Source organism: Oppia nitens, unplaced genomic scaffold (assembly GCF_028296485.1).
Source record: "Oppia nitens isolate AA-2021 unplaced genomic scaffold, nextdenovo-longstitch-racon4-pilon3 scaffold12_pilon_pilon_pilon, whole genome shotgun sequence".
Classification (NCBI taxonomy): domain Eukaryota; kingdom Metazoa; phylum Arthropoda; class Arachnida; order Sarcoptiformes; family Oppiidae; genus Oppia; species Oppia nitens.
The window spans coordinates 1,760,161-1,787,500 of record NW_026533191.1 but is presented as its reverse complement, the minus strand read 5'-3'; the positions used below and the strand labels follow the sequence as shown (position 1 = coordinate 1,787,500).

At 32.4% G+C, this 27,340-nt stretch overlaps 4 protein-coding genes across 6 annotated transcripts in view; 1 reads left to right on the top strand and 3 right to left on the bottom strand.

The window, feature by feature from the left end:
- Positions 1 to 3,645, bottom strand: part of LOC128957219 (uncharacterized) — a 3,717-nt gene extending 72 nt beyond the window's left edge. The window contains exons 1-6 of the mRNA XM_054302954.1: positions 2,569 to 3,645; positions 1,510 to 2,382; positions 1,384 to 1,397; positions 978 to 1,333; positions 321 to 888; positions 1 to 238 (exon numbers count right to left, since the gene is read on the bottom strand). The exon at positions 1 to 238 is cut by the window's left edge and continues 72 nt beyond it. Coding sequence (XP_054158929.1) covers positions 1 to 238; positions 321 to 888; positions 978 to 1,333; positions 1,384 to 1,397; positions 1,510 to 2,382; positions 2,569 to 3,645 — 3,126 coding nt within the window. The remainder of the gene's footprint in view (positions 239 to 320; positions 889 to 977; positions 1,334 to 1,383; positions 1,398 to 1,509; positions 2,383 to 2,568) is intronic.
- A 1,162-nt stretch (positions 3,646 to 4,807) lies between these two features.
- On the bottom strand, positions 4,808 to 13,694 carry LOC128955687 (uncharacterized). Its single transcript, XM_054301361.1, has 9 exons — positions 13,455 to 13,694; positions 11,375 to 13,018; positions 10,323 to 11,299; positions 9,827 to 9,916; positions 7,976 to 9,698; positions 6,570 to 7,902; positions 5,301 to 6,486; positions 5,010 to 5,232; positions 4,808 to 4,946 (listed from the first exon to the last, which is right to left on the bottom strand). Exons 1-9 carry the CDS (start codon positions 13,657 to 13,659, stop codon positions 4,813 to 4,815), a joined length of 7,515 nt encoding a protein of 2,504 aa, XP_054157336.1. The 5' UTR covers positions 13,660 to 13,694; the 3' UTR covers positions 4,808 to 4,812.
- A 1,685-nt stretch (positions 13,695 to 15,379) lies between these two features.
- Positions 15,380 to 20,703, bottom strand: LOC128955823 (keratin, type II cytoskeletal 1-like). Of its 3 annotated transcripts, XR_008484501.1 has the most exons (6): positions 20,262 to 20,315; positions 19,916 to 20,125; positions 19,694 to 19,777; positions 19,169 to 19,199; positions 18,076 to 19,057; positions 15,380 to 15,428 (listed from the first exon to the last, which is right to left on the bottom strand). XR_008484501.1 is itself a non-coding variant. In XM_054301509.1 (5 exons), the coding sequence occupies exons 2-5, from the start codon at positions 20,054 to 20,056 to the stop codon at positions 18,231 to 18,233; spliced, it is 1,083 nt and encodes a 360-aa protein (XP_054157484.1). In that variant the 5' UTR covers positions 20,057 to 20,125; positions 20,688 to 20,703; the 3' UTR covers positions 17,913 to 18,230. The 3 variants fall into 3 exon arrangements, 2 of the variants coding, with proteins under 2 accessions (XP_054157484.1, XP_054157478.1); XM_054301509.1 differs by lacking the exons at positions 15,380 to 15,428; positions 20,262 to 20,315 and adding an exon at positions 20,688 to 20,703 and having other exon boundaries at positions 17,913 to 19,057; XM_054301503.1 differs by lacking the exon at positions 15,380 to 15,428 and having other exon boundaries at positions 17,913 to 19,057.
- A 2,130-nt stretch (positions 20,704 to 22,833) lies between these two features.
- LOC128955812 (prostatic acid phosphatase-like) lies at positions 22,834 to 25,348 on the top strand. Its single transcript, XM_054301492.1, has 9 exons — positions 22,834 to 23,095; positions 23,397 to 23,498; positions 23,577 to 23,762; positions 23,846 to 23,878; positions 23,959 to 24,060; positions 24,141 to 24,351; positions 24,457 to 24,548; positions 24,688 to 24,886; positions 25,110 to 25,348. Exons 1-9 carry the CDS (start codon positions 22,919 to 22,921, stop codon positions 25,250 to 25,252), a joined length of 1,245 nt encoding a protein of 414 aa, XP_054157467.1. The 5' UTR covers positions 22,834 to 22,918; the 3' UTR covers positions 25,253 to 25,348.
- The last annotated feature ends 1,992 nt before the right edge of the window (positions 25,349 to 27,340 follow it).

The window sequence follows — 27,340 nt, the reverse complement described above, 5'->3', positions numbered from 1 at the left end:
ACGGCGAAACAGTTGACTTTCGGGACGCTTAAGCGACTGAGGTTTCTGGCGAAACAGTCCGGCGCCGATAATTTCCGTACGATTTATTGTCCAATTAGATGACCGCTCCGCCAACTGTCGGGCCGACGGTCTTTCGGCGTACACTTGGGCGTACATTTGTTTGATGGCCAAAAATAGGTGTCCGATTCGAGCCTCGAACACTGTTATGGTGTTGGCGTTCAACGAGTACTGTTGGGAACTGTATATATATTATAAGATACATAAGCCAAATGAATCTAATAAATTAATAATAATAATAATAATAATGTATTATCACATACTCGCTTAGATACCAATTAAACAATACTTGGGTTAGAATACCCAAACTGTAAATATCTGCCATTTCATTATAAGATCTACCCCATGACACTTCCGGTGCCATATATAACGGTGTTCCCGTTCCCTGTGTATGACTAATCGATTGACGTTCATGATAGGTGGACAGTCCGAAATCGCTTATTTTTAGATAGCCACTCATACATGTTGTTGTGCCGGCGGTACTATTAGCTGCTGCTGCTGGACTGTTAGCCGACGCCACCAATATGTTGGCCGGTTTAAGATCCCGGTGTATTACCGGCGGCTGATGACTATGTAAATAATCTAGACCAGCGATCAGCTCCTGTAGTAGTTGACAAGTGAGTACATATTCAATAGGATCCAGTCGGTCGCCCTGTGCCCGACCAAACGCCCGGTGCTTGTTTTCTAGTACACTATCCAGATCCTGATCGTATAAATCCATTTGAATAAATAGTTGACTATCCAATTGCCATGCATTATGAAATTTAACAACATGGTCACTTTGTAGACTAATTAGTATATCTAATTCCATATTTGATTCGGAACAATTATCTATTATTTTTTTTAATTATCAATTTTTAATTAAATTGTAATAGTAATTAATTATCTTATATTTAATTAAAAAAAGTATATATATATACCGGTATCAATTTTCAATGATTTAAGCGCATACGATTGTCCCTGATCAATTTGTTTAATATGATAGATTTTGCCATATTGGCCTTTACCTTGGCCAATTTCGCTAATAATTTCAAATTGATCAGCTAACATTTTTGGCAATACATTATCATCAGCATTATCAGCATCTATACTACTACTACTAGCATTGCCATTTTTCATATTAGTAGATGATGATGATGATGGTAGTAGATCTAAATTATCTAGATTAAATTGATTGACTAGATGATTGGTTGAACGATAAGTTTCTAGATAATAGTCATCAAATTGATTATGATCGGTATGAATTTTAACTAGCTCATTTTCTAGTCCATTCAATCTAAATAGACATGATTGTTGTTGTTTATTATTATTTTCATTGTTGTCAACATCGATACCCATAACTACAACAATATCATCATCATTATCACCATGATCATTTTTGTTATAACTAAATTTTAGCAATTCAATTTTCATAAATTTTACATTATTATTATTATTATAATCTAATTTAACTAGATCATTTTCATCAGTTAGTTTCCAATTATTTGTATATAATTTTTCAATTGTTGAACACACATATAGATCATGTTGTTTGGTTAGGAAATAAATTTTAAACAATTGATTATTAAAACTAGTAATTAGCACCCGGTCCAATTCAATTGATGGTGTTATTGTGCCGCCGAAAACAATTTCCCTGGGATATTCCTCGTAGGTATTGGTTTTCATATGGGTGCTGGTCAATGATGTCTGTCCCCATATGTACAGACGGCCGGATTTGGTCAGTGCCATGGATGTATTACCGGCACAGTGGACGTAGTGTACATTTTTCAATGCCATCAGCTGAGTCGGTTTGTATGAGTGTGTATTTTTGGCACTTTTCATACCCAGTTGTTTGCCGCAACCAACCTGTCCCCAGTGATTGTCACCCCAGCCGTACAGTTGGCCGTCGGCAGTCAGCGCCAGTGTATGATGCGATCCACTGGTCAGCTGAATGATTTGCCGATTATTGGGCATATAGATTGATTCGTACAGATAGTTATTGCCCGGTCCAAATGCACCGGTATCGATATCGCCCCGGCCCAATTGGCCGTGTCGATTCTGGCCGCACGTATACAGTTTTGATTGCCGGTCGATGGCCACAATGAAATCGTCACCGTGAACCAGTTCCTGGATACCCTGGTAGGATAGCTGTTTGATTAGATGTGGTTCAAGTACCGGTGCTCGATGACCTAAACCAAGCGAACCGTCCGAATTGGTACCAAAACCGTAGCACTGGTCGCCTAATGTAATGAACATTGCGTTGACACCGCCGCCGCCGCCGGCCATCGGGAACACGCAAAACGATTTGACCATTAGATTATAGTTTTGTTTAAATTTATCGATAACCTGCTGTCTATTCATTGCTAAACTATTATTATTATTATTATTATTATTATTATTATTATTATTATTATTATTATTATTATTATTATTATTATTATTATTATTATTATTATTATTATTATTATTATTATTATTATTATTATTATTATTATTATTATTATTATTATTATTATTATTATTATTAGTTACACTATTAGTATATTTTGTGATGTCATCCTCAACAGCATCATCCCTGGTGTGCTTATCATAGATAAAATAGTCGACAAATTGTTTGCATTTGAAATCAATCAAATTAAATGTCAAATTATATTTGTTTAGATAGTAGTCCTCATAGTTTGAATAGTCATTTCCTAGACTGACCACTTCATCGGCGGCCCGTAACTCGCACAGACCAACTGATTCGGCTATGGCCAGCACCGGTATGTTTGGATAGCAACTATCCAGTAAGCAAAGGGATATGTATTTCGATTTACTAGTCAAACGTGGTGTCGGCTGCTGTTCGCCGCAATAGTAGATCAGACCGTCCGAGTTGAGAAAATATGTATTGATATTATTGCTGACGACGGCCACAATGTTGACCAGATTGATCATAACCGGCACCGGTATCTGAATCTGATCCGTATGTTCAGTGCCCAACACTTTCTTCCAGTTCATACCCCACGAGTAGACCCGACCGTCTCCAGTGATGGCAAACGAGCTATTATGGCAACAGTGTATGAAACTTATGGCCGCCGCCCCCGCATAGGTATCGAAATTGATTTTTGTCGGCACCAGTACCCAATCGGCGTCCATATTCAAGGCTAACTGGCCATTGACATTGTGTCCCCACGAATAGACCTGTCCGTCGCCGGTCAATGCCATTGAATGTGCGGCACCGCAGGCCAGTTGTACAATATTGCCGAGTTGTTCAACTTTCTCCGGTTTCTGTAGCTCCGGGTAGGCGTGACGTTGGCCGCGACCTAACTGTCCGAAATTGTTGACGCCCCAGGCGTAGACCGTACGCGATCGGGTCAATCCCAGTACATAGTGATAGCCGTTGAAAAATCTGATAATACCTGTACCCGATAGCTCCGGTATGGTACGCGGGTTTTCATACTGGCTATTCAGCCGACCTTTGACTATTGATCCGGGTACACCTACTCGATGTTGCCATACATTATCCTGGCTGTCTATTAGCAACAATTGTTGCTTGTTGAATTCGGTAAATAAATGTCCACGCTCAAAATTGCCCTGGATAAATTTCTGGTTCAATAGTTTTACAGTCATTTTGTCAACAAAAAAAATATATATATATTTAATTTTTAATATAACTATTTTTTTTTATATATAATTGATTTATTATTATTATTATCAACAAAATATTGAAATAAAATATATTTTTTTTATTAAAAATTAATTTGATATAAAACTTTTGAATGCTGTATATATATAACAATTAGTTCACATATTAAATATAATGTATAAGTATTAATATATTATTTTAAAACAAATAAATTTTGTTTTAAAAAAATTACAACATTAGATATTTTTAAGAAAAATATATTTCAACTAATTTAATGTTTACATATATTAGTATTTAACATTTGATTTTTTTTTTATAAAAATAAACATATTTAAGTAAATATACACTGTATATTATACAGTTGTAATAAACTTGTTTATATAATATCAATAAAACTTTATGATATTACACTGTATACAATATATTACAATATATATATACAGTTTTAAACGTAATTTTTGCAGCAATTATTGAAATATATAAATATATATAAATTATAACCTTGATAATTTTTGCTAAACTAAAAATTAGTAATTTATAAAATTATTATAACCTATTTGTAGTGTAATTATTATTACATTAATTTTATTGGGGTTTAAAATAAAAATTTATATTTAATTTTAAAAACATTTTAATAATTCATTCACAATAATTATTTTTAAAAATAATTTTTTATTTTATTAAATTTATAAATAAATACAAGAAATTTGTTTTCAACATTAATAACTAAATAATAATAAGTTATAATAATTTCTTATTATATATTTTAATTAAATTAATTAAATATAACAGTAAATAATCTCATATATAACTAATAGATGACTAATATTAGAAAAAATGTATATTAAATATATTAAAAATTTATAATAAAATTGAACTTAAAATGAACTAGATATATTATTATAAATAATGTAACTTGAATATATCATATATATATATATCATTAATATAAATTATATTGTTTTGTTTTATGCATAATAATAATAATAATAATAATAAATAGATTTAAATATTTAAATAATATATAATATGGATAGTAATTACAGTATATAATAATCATATTTTATATAATAATTAATATATACTGTATATAATAATATTGATAAATAATATAATATTTTTTTTAATAATATAGTTTATCTCCCATTAATTCAATCAAATTGTATGAGATATCGCAAACATATTTGTTTGCTATTGAACACAATATATTCGTTATAATAGGTGCCATGGGTTTCACCAGTGGGTAGTTTATTATAAGCTAACTTTCCCAACGGTACGGTACGACCTAAAACACATACAGTATATATAGAATATGTAAAGCAAAAAAAATTATTCAATAATAACATACCGTTCCAATAGGACAGTCCATTAGGATCGGGTATATACTGAGAGTTTTTAGTAACTAAGCTATGATGACCGTCCTTCAATGATGTACTTTCATCGCCGTACGGCTTTATCTGTTGTTGTCGGCCAACTAATACCTCGCTCAGTAGCATAAACTTGTGGCCAGTAGTCGTATCCGAGGAACAGTAGTTTTCACTTTTGGCAAAAGCATCGGAAAAGTAGACACCCTATTGAATGAATAACAAAAAATTAAAAACAAACTAATTATAAAAAAAACAAAACAAAAATTACATACCTTTCCAAACATATGACCAGTTATTTGGGCGCCTAACGGTGCCACCTGTAGCCCGTGGGCCAGTATGCTGAGCACGTTGGCCATTTTTGTGCCGTGCCACAGTAGCCAAGCCTGCTGAACATCCATACCTTTATCGGTCTCCCGAAGCGCCTGATCTTCGCCTGTTCTCTGCACCCGAAATATATGCCTAACTCGTGGATTACAATTAGTGCCGGCCGTCCGGTCAATGTATTGCAAAATCATTTGACACTCTTGGCTATCCTTGTCCATCGGCGCCAGCAGACAGCCCAACGATCGATAGATATAGTCAGCCGGATTGATCTCCCGGTGCCGATACTGGGCGGCCAACAGCAGTTCGTAGGCGTACTCGTAGTGTATGAGATTGTTGACCAGAATCTGTTGGTCGCGTAGTCGGTCTCTATTGAACAACGGTTCCAATCGTTCGTATTCGTAGCCAAACAATGGTATCAATTGGTAGAATAGTTCGCTCCGGTCGATGATATCCAGTGTCAGACGCGAGTAGTCGTCCGATTGGCGATCGGTAATCGAGTCGCGTTCCGCTAGTAAACTGTCCACTTTGGCCAACAATTGTTCGGCTTCGCTCAGTGCCCGATCGCTAAGATGGCCAAACGGTGTGCACGACTGTCCTAACGATCGATAGGAGTCGCGACTCGAATGAAATTTAATCAATTGTTTCATCAGTTTGTACAGTGGCTGCGGTAGTCCAGTGCTAACTGTCCGACTGGCGGCAACCGTTGCTGTGGTATCCGCGGCCTTCAATGTTATCCACTTTTTCGGCTTCTGAATGACCTGGCGAACAGTGTCCAACTTATACGACTTACTGCGCTGATGGTCACCAGTGCCTAACCGGCGCTGTACTAACCGATATTTTTTGGGTACGGGCTTAAACTCCCGGATGTCGTCCCATTGGTTACCCGATTTCGATTTGAGTATCTTTTTGAATTCGTCGACCGCTGCGGCAACAGTGGGCATGGCTGTCTTCTGGTATTGGCCAGTTTCGCCGATACGGCCCCAACGGGTGAACAGTATGACCAGCTGTTTGGGCCGGTGCTCGACGACTTGCATTTTGTAGAAATTATACAAACCGTAGACACCGTAGCTAAGGTCTACCTGAGTTAATAGTACGTCAAACGGTAGGCCTGATTGCTGGTCGACCACTGTTTCGCTGTTTGTTTAGTAAAAATTTAAATTATCAATAAAATTATTAACAAACAGTTGGCTATAGGGAGGAACTGTATATATACTTACGCGCCATCGATGCCTATCAGACTGTCCGGCTGTGATACCGGTGCTCCACTAGTAGTCGTATCCATTGATTCGGCGTCTAATTGTTCGATCATTTTTTCCGAATCCAATTTATAATCATAGGACTGTTGTTGTTGTTGTTCACGGGCACCGGTAGTTTCGTAATCATCATAATCATCTGGCAGTGGCGGATAGGCCAGCATATCATCATCATCGTCATCGTCACCGTCACAATGGTTAGGCCGTGTATGTAGGACACTGTCGAAAACAGTCAACAAACTTACGGCTTTTCGCTGTCTGGCCAACTGGTACGGTGATTGGCCATCCGTATTGCCAGTGGTCAACAATTGTTTAATATTCGATGACCAGCTAACCTCCAGAAACATATCGAAAATCTTGTCCGCTTCGACATAGGTATAGTCGGCCAGCGGACAGACTAAATGATGCATAACTGTCCAGCCGTTATTGTCTTTCAGACTGAGACCGTCGCGCGACTGTACCGACAAAAGTTTGACCATTTTCCGGTCGTTCAGCCGTACGGCGTGCATCAGTGCCGTCCTACCGGTGCTGTCTGTACCGTTCCTGTCGACCAAATCATTGTTTTTAGTCCACGACAACACCGACAACGACTCATCATCGGTTGCGGTCAGATTTAGCAGATACTCGACCACCGAATAGTTACCGCAAATGACCGCATAGATTAACGGCGTATATTTGGTAGCCGTAGCGACCGCTTCGACAGTTGGTTCGTATGATGTATACCTGACTCCTGGATAACGGCCCTCATATATAGGATAATAATTTTGTGCGTTAATTAATTCGGGTTTTTCGGCTACCAGTTTGGCCAACAATTTCTGCATATCTTTAGATAGTTTGCTTGTTTTGTCGTCAAGATGTAAGTCCCAAAACATGGCCGACACGGGTGTCCTCATCAATAGATCGGGTGTCATATTGGCCACTTCGGTTAGTCCAATTTGATTGCACAGTTCCTCGAACAGCACATGATTTCGAGTGGTGGCCGCGTAGACGATAGCATTGGCCTCATACTGATGGTCCAGTGCTCGGACCGGTACTCCGTGTTCGATCAGCGACCGGACAATCTCTTTTTGGTGGTCACTGTCCCGCGATCTGGCCGACGCTGGCAGCTCACGGGTCAATACGTGCAACAGTGTTCGGCCGCCGGCATCGCCAGTCAGCTCTAGCGAGTGATGGTCTTCGACGCGATTCAAGATTTTGATGGCCAACACCAGTCGGCCAGTCCTGAGTGCGGCTTCGATGGCTATACCGATGCCGTCGCCGGACAGTTCCAGGTCGTTGACTATCAGATGAAGTATACCTATTAATATAAAAAAAGGACAGTTAGATACTAATTACAATCCAATAGGTGTATGTGTGTGACCATTACATACCCTGCCAATCTTTGCGTACCACTTCCTCGACAATTGAGCACTGGGTTGTGGTCCGGTTGGCCAGTTTTTGGCGCTCGTAGTCCTCCTTATCGCGCACTAGATTCCACTTCCAGACTATTCGCTTCTTGTTTTGTTTTGGATACCTGTCCTCATTATCATCATCACTACCAACAGTAGTTGTGGTTGCCTTGTGTTTGGTGGTGGTGTAGACGACACCGACCGGCGGTATACAGGCGGCACCCTTTTGCTGGAGCATTAATGCACAGCCTTCGTGGCCATTGGCGACCGTATAGCCGAACGGTGTATTGCCGTCGGCGTCTACGGGATCAATGTTCGCCATACGACTCAACAAATGCATACACGATATGGTGGCGCCTCTCTGACCAGCGTAATGATACGGCTTTCGGCCCCTGTTGTCCTCAATCTCGGCTGTCGAACCACTAACTGAATCTTGTAGGCCGCTCGACGGCGACGACTCGTTGGTCAACAATAGAGTGACCAATTCAATTGGATCGGCAAACGAGTCGCTTGATTGGCCGGGTTTGAGAAAGGCGTAGTGCAACGGTACACAACCCCACTTGTCCTGTATGTCCCGTTTCGAGCCGGCCTTCAACAGACACTGTTCCACGTGATACCATTCGTCTACCGTTCCCGATCGCGACTTGACCGCCAAATGCAACGGTGTTTGACGTCTATGGTTAAGGGCGTTAACATCGGCGCCGGCAACCATGAGCTGTTCGACAGCGTTCAGCGCATCCTTACGATGTGGCTGTGCGGCCACCATATGCAGTACCGTATTGCCAGTCTTACGGCATTTGTCGGCAACATCGGCACCGTTGGCCACCATATGTAGCAGCAGATCAAACGATTCGCCGCGATTGTGAATGGCCTCCAATATTAGCATCGAATTGTTGTTGTCGTTTCGGGACCTAACGGTAATATCGGCACCGGCCTTAATCAATGTCCACGATTTCGACGTCCAATTGTTGACAATAGACAAGGCCAACGGTGTCCGACCGTAACCATCGAGCGGATCTAAGTCGGGTTTTTTGGCCAATATTTCGTCTAAATAGTTGGGCGCTTTGCACTCGACAGCCATATGCAGTACCGACTGTCCTCTGTCCTCGGGTTTCGCACACACGGTCTGGGCGTTGACATCGCTCTGGACGGTGTCCAATAGAAACCGTAGAAAATCTATAACATGCGACTGTTGTTGTTGTTGTTGGTCAAGCGGATCAATATATCGACACTTTACAAGATAACTGTGTAACGGTGTCCGGCCAGATATGTTGGTCACCGATGACTGACTGATAATTTGTTTGCGAACATCATCGGGAATGATGGACAGAAATTGATGATTTGTTAGTTGACTTGGTTTGAATAGCAAGTTTGCATAGCTGGCCATCGACTGGAGTCGGCCGTCGGCTATGATTTCCTTGTTGTCGGCCAAATCGGTCCACCGATGCAACATTGTATTGCCAGTTAGCTTATCTACCGAATCGGCGATCGCCTTCAACAACAATTCGTTGTTGTCATAATAGGACGAAACCAGTAGTTTGTGAAACATGCCGAACGTCGACAATCTGATGGCCATTTGCAATGGTGTTTCACCGCCACCGTCACCGCCGCCGTTGTTTTGTTTGCTGACCGCATAGGCATTGCAGCCATTGGCCATCAATAGATCGGCCGCTTCCAGCAGTTTGTTAACATTATCCAAACGTATCTATTGGTTACCCAAAAAAAAAATTACCGGTAATTAATAAGTTAGCAAAAAAAAAGTATGGGGAAAGTAGTAGTAGTACTACTAGTACTACTACTCTAATAGTGTGTAGGAGTCACCCACAAAATTACCTGTAGCTCATTAGCCCGTCTAACACTATCATAGTAGCTGGATATGCCATACTTAATAATACTGGACTCATTCATCACCAGATAATGTAGCTAGGTAAATATTAATAAAAAAAACAAAATGATTTCATGATTATTTTTTAATTATAATTATTAGATAAATAGATAGATAGATAGATAGATAGATAGATAGATAGATAAATAGATAGATAAATAAATAGATAAATAAATAGATAAATAGATAGATAAATAGATAGATAAATAGATAGATAAATAAATAGATAAATAAATAGATAGATAGATAGATAGATAGATAGATAAATAGATAGATAAATAGATAGATAAATAAATAGATAAATAAATAAATAGATAGATAGATAGATAGATAGATAGATAGATAGATAGATAGATAGATAGATAGATAGATAGATAGATAGAGAGGACAGTCCTAAAAAAACTTCTATATATATATATATATATACACATATATATGACATACCGCGTTACAGTTTTGATAGTCGTTAACGTTAAAATCGGCACCTTTATCCAGTAAAAATCGTAGGCCGTCCAACATTGACTGGCCGGGCGATTGTCGACACATTTCGTGCAACAATGTCCGACCGTCCGTATAATCTACTGGTGCATTGAGGTCGAGCGTTGTTGATTCGCTGGAAAACTTATCAACCAAACCGGTGTGGCCTTTCATAAAGGCTATAGACATGGGTGTCATCTTCCAGTCGTTGGTAATGTCGGCTTTGGCACCGGCTTCCAGCAGTAGTTGCATACAATGATACCAGCCATAGGCGCAGGCATAGTGTACGGGTGCGTTGCCCGACGAATCACGGGTTTCCGGATCGCAGCCCAGCCGAAGCAAATAGCTGGCCACTGCTGTCTGGCCGTTCATAACGGCGTGAGTTAGAGCCGTTCGCTTTTTCTTATCGCCGGCTTCGGGTTTGGCACCCCTGTCCACCAGAAAACGGACAAGCGGTAAATGGCCGCACTCTGCTGCCAACATTAGAGCTGTTAGCTTATCCTGTTTGGCCTGAGTTGGTCGCTCGATGTTGGCACCGCCGTCCAATAGCACCCGTACACAATCCAAGTGGCCGTGATGGGCGGCACATAGTAACGGTGTCATACCGTTGCGATTATATTTTTCCAGTGTTCCCGTCGGTGCTGCCGCTTTTGCTTTCGCCGCCGCTTTTGCTTTCGCCGCCGCCTTTTTTTTCGCCGCCGATGCAGTAGTGGTGGTCACCGTTTGTTGATCACTGGTGACACCGGTATCAGCATCAGCATCGGTACTACCGGTATGACTATTACCGATGTTGATTAGTGACAATCTTTCGTGTTGTATGATTGCCGCACAATTTTCTGGCCGATTGCGTTTGGCTGCCAAATGTAAGGGTGTGTTTCCCCGTTTTTTGTCGACCACATCGGTAGACACACCGCGCGATAGGAGAAGCTTAATATTGGCCGGTTCTACAAACAAACAAACAAACAATATTACAGTTAGTTAGTTCACACAAACAATCAATGGTAACACAATCAATGAACCTTCCGATACGGCTGCATAGTGGACAAGTTGCCAGTTGCCGGTATCGGCGATAGTATAATCTGGCCGATCCTGTAGCAGGTGTTCCAGATAATACGGATCGGGATTGACGGCCGCGCAATGTAACGGTGTAACACGGGCGTTGTCCAGTGCTTTCTTAGTTACCGATACCGACCTAAACTGATCGAATTGGGTGCCGTCCCGGGCCAGTGACTGGACGTGCAGCTGATTGAAACCGAATCCGTTCTTTTTCAGGCCCCGCTGGACAATCTGATTGGCCAGCAGACAGTGGCCGTAACGGAGAGCGTAGACAACTTTATTTTCGAGATATCCACTGTCGGTGTCGGCGACCAGTTTGTCCAGCATTTCGATGTCGGCGCCCGACTTAATCAGATTTTTCACTATCGTTCCCGATATTGATGTCTCGCCTCGAGAGCTGCTGTAGTCGCTGACATCGCGGAGCAGTGCATTGTTGCCTTCGCGACCGCCGCGGCCAACGTTTACAGCTCGCAATGCGTGTCCAAACATATAGCGCGAACCGTGACCGGTCGATTCGGTGGACAGCAAACATCGGGTCTGATCGGCAAATTTTGTCTTAAGCTTACTGTCGGTTAGTATCTGAATGGCTTGGATGTCCAGTCTCTGAATGGCGTATAAAAGGGCTGTCCGTTTGTCGGCTACCGATCGCCGTACAGCCGCCGAACAGATAAGTTTGTCACCAATGATCAACTCTTTCAGTAATTTATAGTCACGCTGAAGGACAGCCCTGATAAGCAATTTTGACTGGACATAGCTTGAAACATACGGTACCGGCTTATTGGTGTCGAAAAACGGATCAACTTTATGGTTAGTGACCGACAAATTCGGAATCAGCGCCTTTTGTCCTCGTTTTGTTGACCGCTTTGCCGCCGGTTTTACAGATGATTCGGATTTCGGTGATTTTTTTGACGGACTCGTCTGAACAGCTTTCGGCTGTTTTTTCTTAGACTTTGGTGTAGTTATCGTCGCACGACTATCGGCTACCGGCTTATCCTTTTTTAGTGTCTGTTTCTTCGATGATGTTGTCTTTATTATCGGCGCCGTTGTTGTCGTCTTTGTGACCACTTTTTTAGCTACGACTGCATGGGTTTTCTTCGGTGACAACAATCTATTGACTGCAACTATCCGACGACGTTTCACTTGCGGAGGTATGATATTAGTGGTGGTTGTCGTCAGCAACTTATCGCTGCTGATGCTGTTGGTCACTGTCTGACCACCATTTGATAGACGTTTTGATCGGCGTACTGGCGTAACGTTGACCACTGATTTATGCTGCTTTCGCGGTACGTTAATTGTCCGCCGTTTGGACAATGGTTTAGATAGTGCTGTGTCCGGTCGGTTGGCTTTATTGGACCCACCGATTGATTTTTGTACGGTATAGCCATTTGATATGACCGATGGTGTTGTTGTTGTTGTTGTTGACGGCAACCCGATTTCGGGCGATTCATGTCTCAGACGTTTCGATGTGCGTATCTGTTGGGAACCGTTAGCAATAACAGCTACCGGTGCTGCTGCTGTTGTGATGGTGGTCAGTAGTCGTTGTGGTAAATTGTGGCCAAGTTTGCGCTTTTTTGATTGGTTAATTTGATTGGTCAATATTGTTGATGCTATATATGATATATATAAATATATTAATAGTAATATATTTTTAAAAAAATAAATATAAAATTAAAAATAATTATTAAATTAATTAGTTTTAAAAATTACTATAATTATTGATAATTTAAATTATAATTATTAAAAATATTGTTTTTTTTGTTGCTGTTGACAATATTATTAATGTTATATTTTTTAATTATATAATAATAATAATTATTATTATTATTATAATTATAACTAAAATTTTATTTTTTCAATAATATGTAAAATAACTAATAATTTGTTGGAAAAGTCCTAAACATTATTATAATTATTATTATTACATCACATGAATATTCTGTAAATACAGTACACTAGTAGTAGTAGTAGTAGTACTAGTCATGGGAAGGGCATCTAAAAATTATTATTTATATCAACTATTCATTATCAACAACAAATACATACCGGTGCTCATAGTAGTGGTCGAATTGGTAGTGGTGCTGATAGTTGTCAAAACAGTATTTTTATTATTATTAGTATTAGTATTATTATTATTATTAAAATCTTTGACCACTGATATTGCCCGACGTCGGCTCCTGGTTACTCTAACCATACTGTCCTTATAGACTAGTTGTTTACTACTACTACTAGTGCTTAACTTAGCACGCATAGTAATACAAACAAAAAAAATCAATTTATACAGTAGATAATAATTAATTAATTAATTAATTTTTGTTGTCAATTATTTTTTTTAAAAAAATTAATATTTAAAATTTTCACTTTTATAATAATAATAATATTTATATACTGTACTATAAAAATTATTTATTGTTAAACATTGATAAATTAATTTTTTAATAATATTATTATCTTATTATCTTCATATTAAATAAAATATATTATATATATATATTTGAAACTAACTTCAATTTTTTAGTCAATTTATATCATTTATATGTATATACAGTATATTACAACTCATTAATGCAATAGTATGTCAAAAAAAATATAGTACAAAATGTTTTTATTGGATATATATATAAAGACAACTTGTATTATACAAGTATATTATTATTATTATTATTATTGATAATATATAAAATACTGTATATATATATAGATATTAAACTCTTGATATTTAAACACAATATATTAGCACAAAAAACAATATACTTTTATTATAGATTAGTATATATTATTATATAAAATATTTAATTTTTTTATTTTACTTTATTAAAAGCCGGCATTTAATAGCCCTAATAGAGTTTGCGTACATAATGTTTGACAACCACTGTATGGTATAATGTAATGATAAAATATAATAACAATAATAATATTAATAATAAATATTGCATATGTAATAATTTATTAACAAGGTCACCTAACACACACACACACATACATACATACACACACACACATACACACACACACACACACACACACACACACACACACATAAATACCTATTGCTACAAAAAAAGTTAAGTTTATCAAATTAATAATAAAAATTTTTTAGCAATAATAATTGTTTGTGATGAAACATTTTAGTCTAACTTTAGTAATATATATAAAAATAAAATAAAAATAAATTTTACTTTTTTAATGTTAATCTCATATGAAATAATTTTGTGTTACTTTAGGAAAATGTAATAAATATATTTTTAAGTATATTATATACCATTTTTATTATTATTATTATTATTATTGTGTGTATGTTATAAAATAAATAACATGCAATGCTTTATAATTAATTAGATTTGTTAAATAATAATAATAATAATGTTTAAAACAAACATTGCTCATCAAAAAATTGATATATTTTTTTAAACTTGTGATGCAATGATATAATTAGTTAAAACTATTTATTTTGATGCAATTTATTTGAGTGTTTTTTATACAATATATATAATTTGACTAAACTTATTAAAAAAAATTACATATTATTAATGATAATTAATTTTTTTTAAATAAAAGTTTAATATTAGTCTTTAAAAATCAATTTTTTTAAATAAATTTTTTAATTCTTATTTACTAATAATACTAAATACTAATAAATTATTTTTTTAAAAAAATAATTAGCAAAAAGATTTTAATTAAAATATTTTTAATAAAAAAATTTATTTACAATATTTACAAATTATATAAATAAATAAAAATAATTTAATTGTACATTATTTAATTTAACTAGTATATCTTGAACAATTATATCCATTTATTATTATTATTAATTATTATTATTATTAATTATTATTATTATCTGAAAAATGTACATTACAGTAAGTTTTATTTTTTAAATAAAAAAAATAAAAAATATTTTTATTTTACTAACCTTAACAATATACTATCATGGTCAATCATTACAATGTACTCCTTTTAAATGCTAACAACCCCCGGGCACTGGTAGGTAGTGAGTGAGTGATAGGCATCTATCCATTGCTGTATTATTAGGTGGGATATTTAAAAGTATAAAATAATTAATAACCAAAATTTTTTATTTATAATTTATTTTTAATGTCATCTATCTAAACAATAATAACAAAATCTAAAATAAAATAATAAAAATTATGATTTTTTTAAATTCAATATTTTTTAAATGTGAAAAATGTCAATTTTTTTAAATAGTCTATTAAATAAATTATAAGTTATAAAAATTATTTAACATATATATTGTACAATAAATTATATTCAATATATTTATATGTTTATTTTATTTATCTAATTCTATATATATATATATTTACTATAAAATTAAAAAAATATTAATCTATCATTTATTGTACATTATATACTAAAAGTTTTTTTTTTAAAAAAAGAAAAAAATCTATTACATGGAGTAATAAATTTTTATGAGTAGAGAGATATGAGATTTAAATTATTTATTTATTTATTTTTAAAAAATTAGTTAAATAATTATCATTATATTTATATATATATTATTATATATTATATAAAACTTACATTCAATTTGAGAGGAACTGTCGGACACTGGGCTTTGAGAGAGAGAGAGAGAGAGAGAGGTGTGTGAGATATATATATATCTAAATATATATATATCATATGTATATATATTTGATATATACGTACAAAATCATAGAGAGATTTAGAGATCAATTTTTTTTTTACAATCACAGCCCAAATCAAATCACTTTCAATATAAATAATAGTCTATTATTTTTTTTTAGTACAGTATATAAACCATGGATTTTGAGTGTCAATAATAATAATAATATAAAAAAAAACAAAATAATTAATATCAGGTGAACAACAAAAAAATGTATGTTAGACTTGAGTTAAATCGTTATCTAAAAAAAATAGATCCTATTATTTAAGAAAAAAAAACAAAATCAAAATTAATTTTATTTAAATAGTTTTTTTAATAAATTAAAACATAAGAACCGTTTCTTTTTTAATGGCGGATTAAATAATAGATAATCCATTAGATTTAGATAATCCATGTATTTTTTTTTGAGAGAGAGAGAGAGAGATAATAAAATCAGTCCAAACAATCAATCAATGAGGAGGAGAGGGGGTACCCATAGAGGCACCAGAAAATATTTTTTTTGAGGAAAAAAAATTAATTAATATAATAATTTTCATTTTAATTTTGTTTTAATTAGATTTTTATTTTATTTTTATTTTTTTCGAGTAGACTTATAAAAAACAATTTTTTAAAATTTAATTATATATATACAGAGTATATAACTTTAAAAATTAAGCATATTATTAAACGATTAAATTATAAATTTGACAATGATTTAGTTTATTAGATTTATTTATGAAAAAAAATTGTTTTAACATTTTATTATTATTTTTTTAAAATATAAGATGACTACTTAGTTTTTTTAGAGACAATTTAAATAATATAATGAATTAAAATAATAGATTTAATTTTTATTAATGAATATCTTTTTAATAATAATAATAATAGTAATAATTATTGACTGATTGATTGTCTCAAAACTCTAGATAGAGAGTACAAGAGAGACAAAAATATTAAATATAAAAAAATCAATACTTATATATATATATATATATAGACTTATAAATATGATTTAAAAAGAGATAATTAAAAAATAATAATTATTATATTTATATATAGAGTTTACAACAACAAAATTAATTGACAATTTTATATATTGAGAGATATTTTAGATAATAATAATAATTAAATAAAAAATTAATATTAAGTCACATATCAATTATAATAACAAAATGACAAAATAATATATATATAATTGTATATAATTTAAAATTATTATTTTTTTGTTGTTGAATTAAATAAAAAGTTATCAATAATTATAATAGTAGAAGTAATAATCATAAATAATAAAAATGATCTAGAGCAAATTATGTATTTTATGCATAGATTGATAAGACAATTAAAATATTAGTTATTATTTTTTTGAATTACAAAATAAATATAAAATAAAAAAAATCTATATAAGTATATGTAAACTATAGAAAAAATATTACCGTAAACTAAATTGATTATAAATTTGTTTTTTTTAAAAATAATAATTATTAAATTATCTCAATTGAGAGTCATTTTAATTGTTAAATTAGTAATATTTTGTTTGTTTGCTTTTTTTAAGGATAATTATTATTATTAAATAGTTTTTTTTAAACTAAAAATATAATATTATTGTTTTTTTTGGTCAAAATTAAAATCATAATAATAATTATAATATAGTAATCATACCGTAATTATAAAATAGATAAACATAAATTAAAATCAGATATATATATATATATATATATATTTAGTAAATTATTTTTTTTGTGGTTATATTATAAATTGTTTGTTGATTTAAAACATAAGTATAAACAAACTTTTTTTTTGGTCATAACTTAAAAATACAAACAAACAAAAAAACAAACAAATAATTAGTAGAAAGTAATCAAAATATAAAAATTCAGTCCATATTATCAATCAATTAGTAATTATTTTTGTTTCTCTTTATTATTGATTAAACAAACAAACAAACAAAAAATTAACTATCAATTTGTATGAGAAATTGTATGATAGGTTACGGTATGGTATATACGGTATGTGTGTCTGTATGTGAACATCAATAAGGTCTACCTTTTTTGTTGTTGATGTTGTTGTTGTTGTATATGTGTTACTCTTGGATGTGTAGGTCAGGTATGTAAAGATGATGATATCTGGTGGTGATAGTAGTAGTAGTGATGGTGGTGTCTGAAACAAATCTGGTACTCAGGTATGTATCAGTACCGGTCTTAGTATGGTTGCCACCGACCACTAGGCGGTGGTATGGGTGGCGGTGCTAACGATCCGCCGCCCATACCTCCTCCACCTACTCGGCCACCATAGCCGCCACCAACACCACTAATACCGGCACCTGAATTGCCGCCGCCTCCTCCATAACCATTACGTAAACCACTGCCATAGCCGCCACCCATTCCCGTACCGCCTCCTCCTCGTGATAGCTGGTCAATAGGACCACCGCCTCCGGAGACGCCTCCTCCGGACATTGAACCGTAACCGCCCATAGGCTGCGAATAGGCGGAAACGTCACCACCTCTTACACCATACATATCCTGTTGTTGTTGCGACGGTGGCGTAGCCAATGGCGCGACGCCTCCGCGAGCTTGTTGTTGCTGTTGCATCAATGGCGGACCTCCGCGTCCGTACATCGAGTCATAGGGCAATCCGCCTCCTCCGCCACCACCAGAACCCGAACGCATGACATCACTGTCTTGTCTATAGTAGCCTCCGCCGCCACCACCACCGTTGTCGGGATAGTAGGCGTCACGATATGGCTGATAACCACCACCGCCGCCACCAGTGTTCATGTCGTTAGGCGGGTAGCCATAGGAGGGCGGTCCTCCTCCATAGTTGCCGTGCATGGGTCCACCACCCATAGGTCCAGGTGGTCCATCGTATTGTCTGTTATTGTATGGACCACCACCTCCTCCTCGCTGGCCGTACTGATTGTTGCGCTGATACGGACCAGTATTACGTCCGTAAGACCGGTTGCCACCTCCTGGGCCACCGCCGCCACCACCACGTCGGTTATTTGTTATGTTATTATTACGGGTTTTACCTATTTTTTAAAAAAATATATGAACCAAAATAGTTAGTCATAATATTAGTAAACAGAGAGTCAGGGAGTGGACAGTGAATGCACTAATGACTCGAGGAATGGACGACATACCGGTTCCTCCGCTTAATTTGCTCGTTGATATCTAACAATTAAAAGGGAACGGTATTTAATTATTTTTAATATATATATATATATATAATTATACATATTATTTGAATACCGGTTATAATAATATTACCGATGAGAGAGTCAGAGAGAAAGAAAGAGTCAGAGAGAGAGAGAGAGAGAGAGAGAGAGAGAGAGAGAGAGAGAGAGAGAGAGAGAGAGAGAGAGAGAGAGAGAGAGAGAGAGAGAGAGAGAGATAGAGAAAGAAAGAGAGAGAGATAGAGTCAGAGAGAGAGAGAGAGAGAGAGAGAGTCAGAGAGAGAGAGAGAGAGAGAGAGAGAGAGAGAGTCAGAGAGAGAGTGTGAGAGAGATAGAGAGAGAGTGTGAGAGAGATAGAGAGAGAGAGAGAGAGAGAGAGAGAGAGAGAGAGAGAGATAGAAAGAGAGAGAGAGATAGAGATATAGAAAGAAAGAGAGAGAGAGAGAGAGATAGTGAGCACCGGTAGATAAACCGATATTAGACAACACATACCTGGACAGTGAGCTGTGAACCCATATAGTTATAATTGTTTAGCTTTTTGATCGCCTCATCCGCTTCTTCACGTTTGCTCATATGCTGTGAACGTATAGATAAATCAATCAATCAATCAATTATAACATACATATAAGGGCCGGGCGATTATCATATTTTTATAGGGCTAGTCTACAAATTATAAACTACTACTACTACTACTACTAGTATACTACTACTGACCACAAAACCATATTTGCCGATAAGATCGACCTGATTGACGGCACCGTACTTAGAGAACAGGTCCTCCAAGTCCTTGTCGGTACAGCCGTCGGGCAATCGGCCGACAAATACTTTGGCATTTTTCTGGTCGTCACCACTCATATCGTAACGGTTTTGTAGTCTTCAATGATATACAACTAATACTAGTATTTAAGCGCACTGTTAGGTCGGCTGAAAAAAAATTTGTAAAAAAAATAAATAAAATTTAATTAATTAATTAAAAAATTAAATACAAAAAAACACGTGTTATTTTATTATTAGTGATTATTATTATTATTATTATTACTTAATATGACAATTACTTTACCTATATATTAAATTAGTTAGAAAAATGACCAATATCCAAAATTAATTAATTAATTAATTAATAATTTAGTAAATCATATATGATTTTTTTGACAAATTGAGATAGGTCAACTGAGACAACAATAACAACAACAACAAAAATGATGATGATAATATTAAATAAATAATAATTTTTTAAAAATAAAATAAAATGGGCGTATTATATAATTTAGTAAATTATAATTGTTACTAGGTTATATAATAATTATTATTATTATTATTAAATAAAAAATTGTGTGTCTATATAGTTTAAATTATTTATTTTTAAATGTAGTATTATTATTGTTATAAAATTTATTAATATTAATATTATTGTTATTATGGTTGTCTACTATTATTATTATTATTATACATAGTAAAGGTAGTTATATATATAAAAAAAACCTACCGGTGCTTGCTGGTTTGTATAGGCATTGTTTGGTTGTACATTGTACAATATTATTATTGGAATACCGGTGCGCTATATAAATAACGTCAATTTAAGTTATTTTTAAAAATCAAATTTTAGTCTATAAATTAAACTTGATGATTTTTAAAAAAAATAATTGTTTGTTTATTTAATAACTATATATAATTAAAATTAGAATTTAATTAATATATAACTATAACTAATAATAATAATAATAATAATAATAATTAATTATATTGTTTTGTTTAAATTATAAATAAAAATTTTAACTTACATGTAATTAATTATTTAGTTAATTAAAATAAATTCAATTAAAAAAAAAAATCAAATTTTACTCTATAAATTAAACTTGATGATTTTTTTGATTGTTTATTTATTTAATAACTATATAATTAAAATTATATTTATTTATTATTATTAATTAAATTAGAATATATATATAACTAATAATTATATTAATTAATTATATTATTTTATTGTTTTATTTATTTATAATAAAAATTTAGTTATATGTAATTAATTATTTAGTTAATTAAAATAAATTCAATTTTTTTAAACAAAAAGTTTATTGTATATGTTTTAATTAGTTATTATTTATACAAATGTAAACAAGCATAATTAATAATAACCTAGTTAATTATTATTATTATAAACCATATAAATTGATTAATTTTATAGTTAATTAATTAGTTACAGTTTTTATTTGTTTTATTGAAAATAATACTTAAATATTAATAGATTAGTGAATTTGTATAAATAATTTTGAAAAATAACACATTTTCAAAACTAATTTATTTAATTTTTAATAATAATTTATTACAAACTAATTTATAACTGTCAATTTATTATCTATAAGTATATAAATAAATGATAACTTTAAAATATCTTTTATTTTATTTTTAAATAAAAAAAATTATGTATTATATAATAGTCATAAAATTTGTTAAATTATGTGTTATAAATTTTAATGAACTTTTTTGTTTTGTTTAAAATAAAACATTAACTAAACTTTTTTATTATATCAATGAATTATTTTTTTATAGTTTTTATTAATATTAATACAGTATATATATTGTCCTTCAAAAACTAGTAGCTTATAAAACTAAATTTATAAACAAATTACTATTGAAATATATTGTATAGTAAATAATTAATTGTAAAAATCTATTTTTCATTTATTATTTTAGTCACACACACACAAACATAGATACACACACATACACACACATACACACATATACACACACATACACACATATACACACACATACACACACATACACACACATACACATACACACACATACACACACACATACACATACACATACATATACATCTATAAAACTATAAAATTAAAAATCTAGTAAAATATACAGGTATAGTTAGTGGAAGCAACTATTTTGTTTTAAAAAAAATAATAAAACAACATAATGATAAATTAATTAATTATTTGTTTAAAAAAAATATTTTTTAGCAATATATTAGATTCAGCTAGATACACTGCAATGCATATTAAAAAGATGATCTAATCACATTTTTTATATATTTTAAAACATAATTAATTTAATTTTTATTATTATTGCTATAATAAAAATGCTACTGGCGTACTTTTAAAAAAAATATTTTTTTTATTACCTTGTCAATTTTTTTTTAAAAAAAACCATACAATAATTTTGTTTGAATAATTCAAGGTTATTTGTAAACTTGCATATTTTTTTAGTTATTATTAATTATTATTTAAAACAATATATGCACATCACCTTTTTCAAAAAAAAATAAAATAATATTAAGTTATTGAATGATTGTGTAGTATTAAAAATTTTTATGAATTTTATGTTTTTTAAACTAATAAATAAAATGAAAATTTTAATAAAATTCATGTATTATTAAAAATAATAATAATGTTATAAAGATAATTCAACAAGAAAAAATTTATATATATATATATATATCTAAAAATCTTTGAAAAATTTTTATTGTCTATATATTTCAAGTATAAACTTTTTTAAACATTTTTTAAAAAGTTATTTTTATTATTTGTTTAATAATAATAATAATAATATTATTATTAGTTGTATAGACAGTATAAATAAACTTAAAAATTTTTAAAGATCTTATATTTATATATACAGTATTAGAAATTTTTAGATACTGTTAAACTAAAATTATTAATAAATTATTATTAGTGTGTAAAAATTTAATTAAATATGAACTGTTATAATTATTATCTAGCTACATTATTGTTGTTGTTGCTAGTTTTATCATCATGGACAGTTAGTAGTCAATCACCGGAAATCAATGATGAAATTGTTGGCACCAATTGTAATATCCAATTACCTGCCAGACCTACAGCTAATGCCCATACACTTGAGGGACTGTTTATTGTAAGTTTAATTAAGTTTAATTAATAGTAATTAAAAAATGTCTTTTTTCATAAATAAATAAATATTTTTAATAAAATGTAAATTAAATAAAATTATATATTAACTAAATATTGTTATACAATATTAACTAACTATAATTATACAATATTAATTAAATATTATTATACAATATTAATTAACTATTATTATATTAACTTTTTATTATTATATTAACTAACTATTATTATAGTTAACTAACTATTATTATATTAACTAACTATTATTATACAATATTAACTAACTATTATTATTATATTAATAGCTAATGAGACATGGTATACGTGCTCCGTGGACTACCTATCCATTGGATCCATTTGCCAATGAGACCAACCGGTTTCCCAATGGTGGCTCACAATTGACCGATGTTTGTCTAAAAATTATTTTTTTTATATAAATTTATAATATATTAATTATTTAATTCAAAAAAAAATGATGAGCTCAGGCAGGTATTAATCAGGCCTACAATATGGGAAAATACTATAAGATATTGTACAACAAATTCATACGGGCTAACCAAAAACAGTCGTATTTGCGGGCATCGGCCGCCCAACGGTGTATCGATACGTTGGCCATTGTAACCAAAACATTGTGGCCGCCAAACGCTTACAATGAAAAATCATGGCAACCGGTTAGTTGGTTTAAACCCAAGTACTTTCAAACATACCGTTCCTCAAAATAATTATATTTTACTATTATTATTTTTATAATTAGATGCTGTTTTCATTGCCCAAACGCATTGATAGTGTAAGTGTGTTGGGGATAGTTGTGTTTTTTTGTTGTTGATGTTATTGAGTTAAGTGATAATCATATGTATATAAACACAGGTATTATATGAGGAACCGGACTGTCAGCCGGCCGAAGATGCCGAACACGAGAACTTGGAGACCAAAGTGGTTAAGGACTATGAGGCCGATCCCAAGATACAGGTGCTCTTATAGTTTATAATAATTATTGTTTTTCGGGTGTGTTTAATGCCTTACTTTTCAACAACTTATAATAATAAAAGAAATTATATCAACTCGTGGCCAACAAAACTGGCCTCAAACCGGACATGTATTCAATGACCAAAGCTTTCGATTGTTTCCGATGCGAAAAACTTAATGGTCTTCCGTCACCCAAATGGGTTACACCCGATCTATACGACCAAATGGGTGACGTACTGTCCCATAGGCTAAACTTTTTCTATCAATCGACAAAAGCTCAACGATTGAGGGCCGGTATGTTATTGGAAAAACAAATACTTAATTTATTTTCTCATTAATAAATAACATAACTTTTTTTTCACTCCCAACCCACCCACACCTCCCGAAAAAAAAACTTAGGCCCAATACTCGAGGATTTCATTGAACATATGAACAAAATTACTAATGCAAAACCGGGAGACAAACCAAAACGTTTGCTTATCTATACATCGGTAAGTCAACCTCTTTCCACACATCCCTACCCCCCATAAGTCCACTAACCTATCCCTTACTAATAAAATTATATATTTTAATCTACTTATATATATATATATATTGTAAACAATTTTTTGTTGTTGTTGTCAATAAAAGCACGACTTCAAGATAGCGGCTCTGTTGGCAGCCATTGGCGACCCCCAGCCAAAGTACCCGCCCTTTGCCGCCGCCCTGATATTTGAGTTGCACAAAGTCGACGGCAAACACATTGTCCGATCCCAGTATGTCGACCAAAACACCCACTGGCCGTACAGTGCCATAAAAATACCGTTAAGCAAATGCAAAAAGCTAGCAGGTATGTATGATTTTTTTGGGGGGGGGTAGACCCCTTACTAACTACTTGTGCTACCTCCCCCTTCCCAATTTTGGTCTGTATTATCTTAAAATATTATAGCACCTATGTAAATAACTAACTAATTAAATATTTGTAACCCCCCCCCAATGCTAGTTTGATACTATAAATAAATACTAAAGTATATAATTATATATTACTTTTTATTATTTATGGGAACCGGTAGGTGAATCGTCTACCGAGTGCTCGTTGGATAATTTTGTCCAATCAGTGTCCAACTTGGAACCGGTTGACTGGCCAGTCGAGTGCAAACTTAACTGTACCTATAATGCATTTCAAGTGGCCGAGGATAACCTTGGTAACACATAAATACTGAGCAAATATAAAAACGGGTAGTTGTACTGGTACAATATTTTTTTTTAAAAAATTAAAAATTAAATAAAATAATTTTTTGTTACAGTATTAGCACATTATTGTAAAGTACAATATATAATGAATTTTTTAATTAATAAATACAATTTTTTGTTTGTTTGTTAAACTCAATCGTTAATTATAATTAAATAATAATTTCATTTAGTTATAGTATAACTTAAACTAATGAAATACAATTTGTTTTTAATTTTAAATAATTAAAAATAAATCATTTAAAAAAACTTAATTAATTATATAATAGTTAATTTATTAAATTAGAAATAATTTAATAAATTTAAAAAGTTTACACTAAAGTTAGATTAAACTAAAATTTTTTAAAAATTTGTAATACTATAATATAATACTAATAATTATTTTATTTATTTTTTTAAACAAATTAGTTACTTAACTAGTTTAACAAAAAACAAATTTAAATAAAAATATATATGATAAATCTACATGGTACCATTTTTAATAACATCAATGATCCAGTCAATTTTATATGAAACACGTTGCCAATAGATTGATGCATCCATACTATCGTACATACAGTGATTAGTTTTACGATCTTTACGGTAAACATCCCATTCAAAATGACTGGCCACACCAATGAGCACTGCCCTACCTCCGACATACTGTACCAATGGACCACCTGAGTCACCCTTTAAAAATAAAGCCAAAAAATTACATTTCAAATAATATATGTAATACAATACTAAATATTACCTGACATAGAGAGGTACCATTTTGGACACTGGGATATAGTTTAGCCATAATTACTTGATTGAGTGTATGATTATTGGGATCAGCCGCTAGTAGACGCACATAACCCAGAGGCCAGCCATCAATAGGTAGCTTAAGATTGTTGTCAAGCAAACCCCAGCCGGCAACCATTGCCAACTCGGGACTGGTATTTACAATCATGGGCTCTGGTAGACAAATCTTATTGATCCGATTTCCGTTGTTGTTGTAATAAACTAGTGGCCTATCTACACCTACCAGTGCTATATCGCCCAGATTCAGTAGGTTATAATCGGGATTGAAATCAGGATGAATATGTATAGACATTATTTCATATATACGATCGATATCGTGGCCGTCGATAGTCATCATTTCATCTAATGATTGATAGCCTACATGTGCTGTCACTGTATGTGGACATACATATCGACTAGAATTACAGCTAAAAAAAATTTATCGATATTTTACCACAAAAAAAATCACTAATTAGTAATCTTTATTATTATTATAATTATTTTTGAAATATTATTAATTAATTATTATTATTAAAAAATAAATTAATTAAATTAACTAGCTAAAAATTACTTACTAGACAACATGAGCAGCTGTCAATATCCAATAGTCATTTATAATTGAACCTGAACCAATACTACTTATAAATCTTGATAATAATAATAATAATAATAATAATAATAATAATAATAATAATAATAAATAATTATTATTATCAAAATATAAATGTAAATATAACTATTGTCAAAAAAATTATATTAAATTATTTTTAAAAAAATTTATTTATTTCTTAATATACTTAAAATATATAATAAATTTATAATTATATATATTGTAATTCATTTATATATAATACATACTCTTTAGTATATTTGTCAACAAGATTTACAAACAATAGTACCAAAAAGTTCATCTCACCCCTGAGCCCTGGTCTACCGTTTCTAATACGACTGTCCCCGGATGATGATGATGTTATTGTATCGGCAAATGTATTGTGAAATCTGAAACACTGGCCATTCAATTGGGGCGATTCACGGGTTATGCCGCACTCGGGGTCATCGCTAATACCGGGATAGACACCTATGCGCGCGTGTATAGCATATACTTGTATTGATAACAATAATTGTATTAATACAACAATAATTGTAATAATTATCAATAGTTTAATGATTATAAATTTTATATGAATATATTGTGATGCCATTTGAATTATCAATATAAAATTTTTATTATTATTATTTTATTACTAAACTAATAATTATTTATAAATAAAATATAATATTGAATTACATT

What these genes read in the sequence shown, in the direction of transcription:
- LOC128955823 (XM_054301509.1), bottom strand. Translation starts at nt 20,056, where the DNA reads ATGAGTGGTGACGACCAGAAAAATGCCAAAGTATTTGTCGGCCGATTG. An exon ending in GTTCACAGCTCACTGTCCAG is followed by an intron (nt 19,200 to 19,693) that starts GTATGTGTTGTC and finishes TTTAATTGTTAG; the next exon opens with ATATCAACGAGCAAATTAAG. An exon ending in CAAATTAAGCGGAGGAACCG is followed by an intron (nt 19,058 to 19,168) that starts GTATGTCGTCCA and finishes TTTAAAAAATAG; the next exon opens with GTAAAACCCGTAATAATAAC.
- LOC128955812 (XM_054301492.1), top strand. Translation starts at nt 22,919, where the DNA reads ATGAACTGTTATAATTATTATCTAGCTACATTATTGTTGTTGTTGCTA. An exon ending in CACTTGAGGGACTGTTTATT is followed by an intron (nt 23,096 to 23,396) that starts GTAAGTTTAATT and finishes TTATATTAATAG; the next exon opens with CTAATGAGACATGGTATACG. An exon ending in GTTTGCTTATCTATACATCG is followed by an intron (nt 24,549 to 24,687) that starts GTAAGTCAACCT and finishes TGTCAATAAAAG; the next exon opens with CACGACTTCAAGATAGCGGC.
- LOC128955687 (XM_054301361.1), bottom strand. Translation starts at nt 13,659, where the DNA reads ATGCGTGCTAAGTTAAGCACTAGTAGTAGTAGTAAACAACTAGTCTAT. An exon ending in GACCACTACTATGAGCACCG is followed by an intron (nt 13,019 to 13,454) that starts GTATGTATTTGT and finishes TATCATATATAG; the next exon opens with CATCAACAATATTGACCAAT. An exon ending in CTGATAGGCATCGATGGCGC is followed by an intron (nt 6,487 to 6,569) that starts GTAAGTATATAT and finishes CTAAACAAACAG; the next exon opens with CGAAACAGTGGTCGACCAGC.